The sequence below is a fragment of the Periplaneta americana genome, chromosome 16, assembly GCF_040183065.1.
Source record: "Periplaneta americana isolate PAMFEO1 chromosome 16, P.americana_PAMFEO1_priV1, whole genome shotgun sequence".
Taxonomy (NCBI): domain Eukaryota; kingdom Metazoa; phylum Arthropoda; class Insecta; order Blattodea; family Blattidae; genus Periplaneta; species Periplaneta americana.
The window spans coordinates 182,942,738-182,954,179 of NC_091132.1; the positions used below are offsets into that span (position 1 = coordinate 182,942,738).

The 11,442-nt window shown below is 37.3% G+C and overlaps 1 protein-coding gene across 1 annotated transcript in view; it reads left to right on the forward strand.

Annotated features, from left to right (window-relative positions):
• Window positions 1–11,442, forward strand: part of LOC138692193 (zinc finger protein 135-like) — a 39,116-nt gene extending 27,674 nt beyond the window's left edge. Inside the window, exons 6-7 of the mRNA XM_069815264.1 lie at window positions 3,545–3,627; window positions 5,839–11,442. Coding sequence (XP_069671365.1) covers window positions 3,545–3,627; window positions 5,839–6,727 — 972 coding nt within the window. The 3' untranslated portion in view covers window positions 6,728–11,442. The remainder of the gene's footprint in view (window positions 1–3,544; window positions 3,628–5,838) is intronic.

An 11,442-nucleotide genomic window follows, 5' to 3' on the forward strand; every position in this document is an offset into this window, starting at 1 on the left:
AACCAGGTGGCCCGGGTTCGATTCCCGGTCGGGGCAAGTTACTTGGTTGAGGTTTTTTCCGGGGTTTTCCCTCAACCCAGTATGAGCAAATGCTGGGTTGTTGGACCCCGGACTCATTTCACCGGCATTATCACCTTCATCTCATTCAGACGCTAAATAACCTAAGCTGTTGATAAAGCGTCGTAAAATAACCTACTAAAATAAAAAAAAAAGTTAAACTGGAGTCTATAAAAAGTCCTAGAAATTTGGTATACTTTTGTATGTTTTCCTTTTTTATTACATGATTTAGGGTAAAAGTTATGTTGATAGTCTTTTCTTGATTAAGCAAAAAACCATTAGATTCAAACCATAAAGCCATCTGTGATACAATATCATTGATTAGAGCATGTAATTCTTTCAGAGTAGAGCTAGAACATAAGAATGTAGTGTCATCAGCATACATTAAAGAGAGGCAGACTAGATTATTATCATTAATGCAGGTAAATGCAACACCAGTATACAATATAGAATAAAATAATACCTATAAGGAGAAAGCTGGGTATATAATAAATTTTAATAAATTTGAGGACCGAATCAGAAGTAAGAACTTACATTTTATTCTTTTTCTTCTGATGAAATTCAATATACCAGAATTTCACTATTTGTGTACTGAAAATCTGCAGAGTCGGTGTACTTTATTTATTTTTTTACTTGCTCATTCAATGACGCTGTTTCAACTAAAGGGTTATTTAGAGTCGATAAGATTGTTGATAGTGAGATGATATTTGCCGACATGACGCCGGGAATTCGCCACAGATTACCTGACATTTTCCTTACGTTTGGGGAAAACCTCGGAAAAATCCCAACCAGGTAATCAGCGCAAGCAAGAATCGAACCCGCGCCCGAGCGCAACTCCGGATCGGTAGGCAGTCTGGTATACGAGGAAAGAATTCCTCGTTTCGCAATACACACAATCGGAGAAACACTGAAGATAGTCTGCGTTGCTTGAGCTTCAGTTTGTGGTGAAAAAGAAAGATGATTTTTGTCAGGATACAGGAAAGAAATTTCTGTCCTGTTAGAAGAAGACAGTTTATTTTTCACGGAGAGCAAAATAAAAATAAATGCATATACTAGTAGGTAGGTGGTTAAGGCAAGTAGATTAATGGTAGGGTCACAGACTACTATATACAGTCACGAAGCTTGAGTTTTGAGGGTGCTAGAAACAATAGACTGTGACGGTACTATTTTGCATTGCCTGTGATGAGGCGATATTAGCGATCCTAGTGGTGAGCAACTATCTAATGTTTGCATATTTACAACGTATTGAGCTTCGCGACTGTATATACTAGACTGTGGTGGGGTCTGGGTTGTTACCTCCTGTAACATATTTGTTCCTCTTGTTTTTCATTCCCTCTTTCTCTTGGAAGTTAAAAGTAATAATCCTTTTCTTTTATCTGTCAGTAATAACAAATGATAATAGTCTGCATCAAGCGCAGATTTGCAAACATGCTTATATTAGAAAAAATAAGATAGTGAAAAAAGAACTTTTCTGTTGCTCGGTTAAAAGTGCTTCTAGGAGGTCATAATTATTTGTGCCAAATTCTGGCGCCATTTTGCAACTTTTGCGAACCTTTAAATTTTTTAATCTTGGAAAAAAAAAATGTTGACCTTGTTCGATATGCCGTACTATTTAGCAAAAGAAGATTGTCCTTACTGTGACCATCCAGATAATAGAGCATGTAAGCTCTAAATTCAGGTCAGTCTTCAGTAAACACAGCGCAGGTGTACGAGTAGCAGAGAAGAGAATAACTTATGCGCGTGTAGGGTAGCCAGTTCACTAAAATTAGACTCTCCTGCCATCCTTTTTATTTGATTTTACGAAAGAAATTGTCTGATGCATTAAGTATCTTAACAACACATGTAATGATGTTGTATGTTTTCTAATTTCCTAGATAACAACTTAAGAAAACACGCATAATTATAATTGCATTGCAATAATTTTCTGTCATTAAATTTTGCATTTTTAACATAAAATTTAAATTAATTTCAAAAATTGTATTATTTCTATTTCTTAATAATATGTAGGCTGTTTTGTTTCTCTCCTCGATATATTTTACACCACGTGCTTTTTCACCATTCATCATATTTTCATTCCCCACTATGCTCACTTGAAAGTAATACATATAAAATTGAAAATATTTTATTTTATATGTTAATGCATATACATTTATATTATTTATTTGTATTTCATAGTGCTCATTCCCTCCTAAATTCCCCTCCTGCTTGGGAACAACAGCTTTAGTTTCTAGGAGTCTGCCACAGGGTTTTAAATCACACTTTTAGTGTGTCACATGTTGAAAAAGGTTTAAAAACGCTGTTCTACATGAAAAAGAATTATCCCATGAAAAATCTGACCCATGAATTGTCTTCTATTAAGTAAAAATTCTACTACACCTAATACGATTTAAATGCACTTCTGCGGAATCTATAGTCTATGTCAGCCGTGGCGAAAATGTGATCGTGCGCCGAGCCACTGTGTAACCTGCAACGTGCATAGCATCTATGAAAGCAGGCGGACACCCGAATGGGAAGTGAAGCAACTGTCTGACTTATTAACGGATTTTCGTTTTCCTTACATCAAGCACTTAAATATTTTATACAGTATAAGTTTACAAACTAATGTTTAGTACGATTAACGAAGAAAGAAATAAATAAGAAAACATAGAACACATTATCACAAAACTGTCTTCAGAATGTCTCTGCGACAAAGTTTCAAAATCGTAGTTGATCACGACGGTATTTGTCTCTCAGTCGTGATCTAAATTTAATTTTTGCTATTTTCATTTTTGAAAATAATTTTTCACAAACGTAAGTTGTAGCGAACATGGCTTCAACAGAGCAAGCGAAAGAACGAAGCTACGGATACTTATTTTTGTGCAAAGATTTGAAAAGTTCAACATTTGTCAAGTCCTTACATCTAGCTTTCATTTGACACCACGTTGTAAATCTTTGAGTTTAAATTGATCATCTAACCGTATTATTCGTACATCTGCTGAAAAAGAATCGACGTACAGAGTTAATAATAATAATAATAATAATAATAATAATAATAATAATACGAGTAATAACAACAACGCTTAAACTTGTAATATTTCACTTTTAATAATTCATGAGTGACATGTAGTATAATGCCGCTTTAAGTTATGCAACCGTTTTCTCGTAATAATTGTGAACGAATCATACATTTAATAATCTCATCATATTGGCAGCAAAAAAATGCGTCCTCACATCCTACTTGAAACTTCCGGTTTGTAGAGGTACATGGTTTCGAGAGAGACATTGCGATGATACGCCACTCGGAGGTCAGAGAAATACTAATGGAACTCACTTTGACTCCAGTGAGTGAGAGGGTGGGGGTTGGGGAAGGTAGTAAGGAAGAGAAATGCATAGCTATCATTGCGAGCCACAATGTGCTCGCGAGTCACCTTTTCGCCACGGCTGATGTATGTGTTTCTCTTAATGTAAATAGTGCTATCTTCCTGTTTTATTTGTTCTATATTTTTAGGAAGAGCAGATTGACTTGGACACAGTGGATGATAACCCATGGATGGAAGTAACAGCAGAGGACAACGAGGTTTCTACTGAAAGGTGAGTGTTTGCACTGTATCCATAATGCACAAATTGCCAATTGTAAATGTGGTGTAAATGAACAAAGAGTTGAATATAATCTGCCTACGTCCCCCTTACATTGGCTCGAAAGCTAATTTCATACCTTAACAAAAATGATATTGAAAATTTCAAGCCCTTTCTAGTACCCATAGTTACAATCACTCTGTGTCCTTCGTAGATAACGTAGCCTATTTCCCAAGCTCTAATATTCTATTCTCTTTTTCCTACATAAATTATATGCGTTTTGTTTGTTAATTTATAATTATTCTGATCTGTATATTGGTGTATAATGTTAATTTTAAAAGCACCCTCTGAGTATATAACCATACTAAACTGACCATACTAAATAAAATAACCATACTAAACTGATAATTCACAACGATGAATCTCCAACGTAGATGTACACTTAGCGGCAAAAAGAATGGGCCGGCCAACAATTTCTAAGTTCCAGAGACATACATTGCGCATGCTCGTCTCGTCAACGCCGTAGTTCATTAGGTAACACATAATTAAACCATTTAAATTTGCTGTATTTTGTTTAAGAGTCTAAAATATGTTATAAAATCGAATGGTGGGTTGATTCTAGATACATCAGGGCTCTTGAAGAGTGAAATAATAATAAAATTGGTAAATATAAAATCAACCGGAGCGAATATGAACAGGAAAACCATGTATTATGCCGAACCGATATAAACAGTTACAGTAGCTTAAGTTATTACGGCATTGGTATATTGAACAAATTAGTAGTAGTAGCTCAAGGTTCGAATCTCCCCCAATCTTTTTTTTTTTATTATTACAAATTTGCCATCATATGTGTCTCGCAAAGCTATAATTATGTGGCGATGTCTGTTAGAATATGCCCAAACTCTAATAATAATAAACCTCCCTCTCTCTTTCAAGCAATACTGCTGTCTATTAATGTAACATTCTGTCTCGTCATTACGCTTGAAGATGACACAGAAACAACTCATTGCCCTGGTTCGCATAGGTTATTGTGCGTATGCTACTCTCCGACATGACTTCGATTGGAGAAATGTCATTTTCTCCGACCAGGCAATTGTCTCCAGTAGCATTCTGTGTATGCTACTTTCCGACACGACTTTGATTGGAGAAATGTCATTTTCTCCGACGAGGTAATTGTCTCTAATAGCAATGATAGTACTGCCCTAGTTTATTCTATGAATGACAACCGATACACCTCGCTTGAGGGTCGCGTGTTCGGTGTGGATGTCATACAATGGGGCAGGACTTCTGGAACTTATCCAAGGTCTGCTTACGGCAGAAGTCTACGAACACATTTTGGCAAATGTAATGATCCCTTCCGCCCGAAAACGATATCCAGAAGGAACACTTTTCTTCCAGCAGGATAATCATCCGATACACACCGCCAACCGGATTCAAAGATGGTTTACGAGGAGGCGTGATGTCGACCCAGTCGACTGGGCTCCAAATTCACCAGATATGAATCCGTTTCAAAATTTGTGGGCTGCGGTCAAAAGGATCCTACTCTCTAATTGGGCAGAACAGCCACCCGCTCGGACAACTGAGGAATTATGGGACAGAGTTCTAGATATGTGGGAGGAGATGGGCAAGAATTTAGACCTGTTCATTAATCTTTTGGACTCCATGCAGATGTTGACGCAAGTGGTTTGTGGACGAGATACTAGTCCCCACCACAGCCTTGTTTTGTTAATATATTAACAAATTGTTTTTTTGTTAATTTAATTATTTAGTTGTGTTTGATATGGATCCGTTTTTTTAGGATGTGAAACAAGTATTATTGTTATACAGACCAGGTCTCACCTATTAATAGCCCACAGGTGATGGGCAATAATAATTTTACAACGCAGGCATAACGAGGTTTCTTAACAAATGCCATTTCACACTTAAACTAATGAATTAAGTAAAAGTTAAAATAAAAAAATAATAATTTTACCATACCAGGAGGCGAACTCACAACCTCTAGCTCGGATGTCAGACTTCTTACCACTGGGCCACATACTGCTCGTAAGGTTTATTACATTATAGACGACGACTTTCAATGAGGAGATGCCAAGAGTCTGCCCATTCTTTTTGCCACTAAGTGTACGTCCTGGTCTAGTGGGTTTGATCTCATTCGAATATTCAACAATTAAAATAAATATATATTTGTTGTGACTGTTGTAAAGACTGACAATATTTTGTTGATAGTATTGGCACGCCCACTAAGAGGAAATCATCAGAATCCGTCAGCATTGCACGTGAAGAGAACACTACTTTATGTCAGATTCTAAATAATTCGGGATCCTCGGAAAAACCTGTTGGGACTCATGAAGATGAGAGGCAATTTGAATTCAAGACATCTCAACAATGTTTCTCGAAATCGTCAAAACAGAAAAAGCGCTCACTCAAGGACCCAAGCAAGAAGTCCTTCAAATGCGGTGTTTGTGGGAAGTGCGTCTCGCAGCTGTCTAACCTAAAGGCACATTTACGCCGTCACACTGGTGAGAAACCTTTCAAATGCGATGTGTGTGGTAAGTGTTTCTCACAATCGAGTAGTCTCAAATGCCATGAACGCCGTCACACAGGCGAGAAACCCTTCAAATGCGATGTGTGTGGTAAGAGTTTCACGAATCTTCATACTCTAAACTGCCACAAACGTCTGCACACAGGCGAGAAGCCCTTCAAGTGCGCCTTTTGTGCCAAGTGTTTCTCGCAGCTGACTATCCTAAGGTCACACGAACGTATACACACAGGTGAGAAACCTTTTAAATGCGACATTTGTGGTAAGTGTTTCTCGCGATCAAGTAGTCTAAAATCTCATGAATTCCGTCACACAGGCGAGAAACCCTTCAAATGCGATGTGTGTGGTAAAAGTTTCTCAGAATCGTGTGATCTGAAAAAACATGAACGCCTGCATACAGGAGAGAAACCCTTCAAATGTGATGTGTGTTCTAAGTGTTTCTCTCATTTTCATTCTCTACAATGTCATAAACGCCAGCACACAGGCGAGAAAGCCTACAAATGTGACTTGTGTGGTAAGAGTTTCTTGACTCTGAGTATGTTAAGTAGGCACGAACGCATACACACACGTGAGTAGCCTTTTAAATGCGGAGTTCTCTCCATCAAATAGTCTAAAATATCATCAACGACATCACAGAGCAAGAAACCCTTCAAATGCGACGTGTGTGCTAACTGATTCTCACAATCGAGTAGTCTCAAGTGCCATGAACGCCTGCACACAGGCGAGAAACCATTGAAATGCGATGTCTGTGGTAAGTGTCACAATCGACTAGGGTCAAATGCCATGAACGCCTGCACACAAGCGAGAAACCCTTCAAATGTGATGTGTCTGGTGTTTCTCAGAATCGAGTAGTTTTAATTGCCATCAACGCCTGCTCACTGTCGAGAAACCCTCGAAATGAGGTGTCTGGTAATTGTTTCTCGGAATCGAGTAGTCTCAAATGCCATGAACGCCTGCACACAAGCGAGAAACCCTTCAAATGTGATGTGTGTGATGTTTCTCAGAATCGAGTAGTTTTAAATACCATCAACGCCTGCTTACTGGCGAGAAACCCTTGAAATGTGGTGTCTGGTAACTGTTTCTCAGAACCGAGTAGTCTCAAATGCCATGAACGCCTGCACACAGGCGAGAAACTCTTCAAATGCGATGTGTGTGATAAGAGTCCCAGAATCGAGTAGTCTCAAATGCCATGAACGCCCGCACACAGCGCGAGAAACTCTTCAAATGCGATGTGTGTGGTAAGAGTCCCAGAATCGAGTAGTCTCAAATGCCATGAACGCCCGCACACAGGCGAGAACCCTTCAAATGTGATGTGTGTGGTGTTTCTCACAATCGAGTAGGCTCAAATGCCATGACTAGAAACCCCTCAATGCGGTTTGTGTAGTCAGTGCATCTCGCAGCTGCCTTACCTAAGGAAACATGAACGCCATCACACAGCTAGATTTCTCACATAAGAAGACATGAACGACTGCACACAAGACAAACATTTTAATTGCAATATTTGTGGTGTATCTCGCATTCATGTAGCCTAGAAAGACATGAACGCTTGCACACAGGCGATAACTATTGCAAAGGCAGTATTTGTGATGTTTCCCGCCGTCGAGTATCCTAAAAAGACATGTAAACCGCTATAGAGGTAAAAGAATCTTTACAATGCGTTGTTTGTGATGATTCCCCATCTCCGGTTTTCTAAATGTTCATAAACCCCAGCATACAGGAGAATAGCCTTTCAAATGCGATGTTTGTCTTATGCCATTCTCGCAATCCAGTATTTTAGTAATTATCAGTCGCCAGCACACTTGTGAAGAGCCTTCCAATATTGTACGTGTGTCTTGCAGTTAGATGGTTTAAAACGTCACAGGCGAGAAGACTTTTGAAATGTGTTTGTCATAAGCATTTCTTATATTTACGTAATTAAATACGCTAGCATCCTAGCGAGAAGCCTTTCAAATGTGATATTTGTCAAAATTGTTTTCCTGATAAGCGTGTCTTAAGTAATCATGCATTCAAACATGTTGCTAACAAACGTGTTCATAAGTATACTGACTAAATATTTGTAATGCGCTCTCCATGTTACATATTTCTTGCCTTCGTCTAATCAGAAAATTTCACGAACGCCAGCAAGCCTGATAAACGTTTCGAAGTCGTGTTTGTCAAACGTTTTTCTCTCGTCAGTTACGTTTAATAATTCATGTACTGAAATCATATTGTCAATATGCCCTTCTACTTCCATACTTGTGGTACTTATGTTTCAGAGGGGGAAAGCAATTGTAAATTCATGAACTCAGCCATACAATTCAAATCGCATTCATGCATAGAGCTATGTTCCTGCTCATCATCGAGCGAGCGACTTCACTGTGATAGCTCAGCGTTCAACGTCAGCTAATTAGTTTCCTTACAGCGAACATCGCCCCTTCTCAATCGGAAATATTATACCCTCAGAACATTTGATTCCTGGAACTAGATTTGATGTCAGTATTTCTTCTTCATCATTTGGCACTGTGTACAAGTTTAGGGCTTATTTTTATCGTACAAAGGAAGGGCTAAATGGTATCACTTAGATACTTTGTTCTATTTAAATTATTGGTTATAAATAATAGTGGTCACTATATTTAAGCTAATCTCCAAGTTCTTCAACTGAAATCTAGTTTCCAGAACACATTTCATTGCGATATTTAAAAATCTCGTGTAATTGATTACATCATTGCCATCTTATAGGTTTAACCCTTAAGCACTCGCCTGGTAGAAAGTTACATAAATACTCGCGTCGGGTCAATTTGACCCATTGACACAAACTAAGATGTGGATGTGGATTCGCGGCATAAATATGGAGTAAATAAAATGTTTAAACTGAACTAAATAAAATATTTTTATTCTGAACTCTACATTAATTATATTGAACATAATCAAATACAATGAAATGTCTAAATCTCAACTTTATGAAAGTGAAAATTATCTAAATACAATGACATTTGTAAATCTTAACTAAAGAAAAGTGAAAACATGACCTTGAAATCTTATAAACATACTGTTCCTTTACGAGGTGTGATTGAACAATTTTAAGGTTAGTTTCATAATAATGGTACCTAAAGACTACTACAGTTCTCTTGTGGAGGAATACACAAACTCCTACTATTATCCTAGATTTGGAAACATTCTTGAAAATGTTGACTGGGTTTGTAATAAAAAATCACTGTACCTGAAGGCTACTGCAGTGAATGCCCTTCAGAGGGGTTCATTCTGAATTGTTACATCGATTCCTAAGATGTCACCATAAACCAATAAGCATTGCTGGCTTCAGTCTTAAAACTTTTCAATCAGACATAGTAAAACAAATCGGTGCTTCATTTCTTGGCTTATTCTCCACATATTATGCAAACAACATTGCAGTGAATTTTGCATACGTGTCCCAAACAAGCAGCACACTGTGTTGAATGCATATTATCAATTCTGGTAGGCAGATATGATGTCTCTTCCTTTTCTGAGATGCTGGCCCACTTCTTGTTTCTTGATTTTGTTGTTATTTTGGTGGCACTTCAACGCCTCTCTCCATTAGGAATATTTTTATTCTTTCCCTGAGACTGCGTGATACATGAGGATTACTCATTCTCCTGACAACGTTTTCCATAAGAAGTTCTTTAGCCAGGTTCTTCAGAAATATTCTTCTACGTATCTTCTCCCTGGTATTCATCTTATAATAAACAACATATTATTTGAGTGCTGAAATATTTATGAAATGGAAGAACACAGCCAGTGGCCACCTTCTTGTTCTACGTCCAACACTATAGTTGCTACACAATTGGTCGCATGAATCAACTTCATCCTTGGTACAGTTATAAAACGTCACAAATTCTGGCTTTTTGGAGGAATATGTGTCTTCATCTATGACATCATCAAGCTCATAAAGTTCCCCCACAGATTCACCATCGTCATTATCATTAGTACATTACTGAGAATCGTATTCAACTCCCAATTTCTTCGTCTGTTACTAGTAATTCCCTCAACTTCGACTTCTCTGCAATTTCTTCGTCTCTTACTACGTTCTTTGACATTCTTTGAAAATAATAAGAATGGCTGCATATACAGCTGAAATGAACGCGGAAAATGTGAGGAATATAAATTAAAGCTTACATCAAATAATACTTACGCATAAATAAAGAAATGATCTCAGTTATTCACAAAATCTTCCTGTCTTTTAGAAGAACGCACACACTCGCGTCGGGTCAAATCACATATAAACAGCTGTTGGGGCTAAATGATAAACTCAACAATGACTACAGCCAGACCATTTCAAAGATTTAAACAATAGAAGATATTACACAGCACCGGCACTTATTACCTTCCAGCAAAGAAAACAGAGGAAAGAAAAAACACTCGGGTCATATAGACCTGACGCGAGTACTTAAGGGTTAAATATCTTGGACGATATCCCTCGACAATCTATATATACGTTTCTGTTCTAACGATACCAAATTTAGCTATTTTATATAAAGACTGTCTTTAAGAAAGGGTAATAATTTAATTTTTTTTTCTCCAATGCATTGGAATGTGCATAGAATTAGCATGTGTTGTGCTAAACAGGATAAAGTCACCCTTTTTTACTTTTTCCTTAGGAACAGCAATAAATTTTGCACTAATATATTGAATTAGAAAATGACATCACCCTTAAGAAAATTGTGACTTTGTTTTTCCCCTGTATTCTTCAAAAATATTACCTACTTTATTCCGTGTGTAATCTTTTATCTTTTAGTGTTGTGTGAAATGGATGGCCGTACTTTACTGTTGACATCGCCAATGTTTTTGTAACATATACAGTACTCATGTTTGACTAATGTAATGTAGAATGTAGTCGCCTTTTCCTTGAGGAGTTTTATTAGACCCCCGATATTTTTTTTTTGTAATGTATAGTTTTTTTTATATTATATTGTGGTATGTGATGTATGGATGTTTTGTTGGTAGAGTCTATACTTGGATGCTTAAACTTAAGGTGCATCTACACGGTTCAACTTTTCTTAGAACTTCAAGCATTCAAGTATTGCATCCCAGCCAGCATCCTATTCCTTTGATGAAAATAGACATGGAGATTAAGCGATTTGTTTTTGACTCTGAAAATTGCATTGTCTGCATTAATGTTGAGAAATGTTTGGCAATTGATCTGGTAACGTTTATCTATACTAATAATAAATCTGTAGCCGAAATTTTTCTGGTTATTTTCATTTTCCAAAAATAATTGGTCCTAACATATATAATTAACCGCCCTCAAACCGTAAAACGCTTTTTTGAAAATTTTG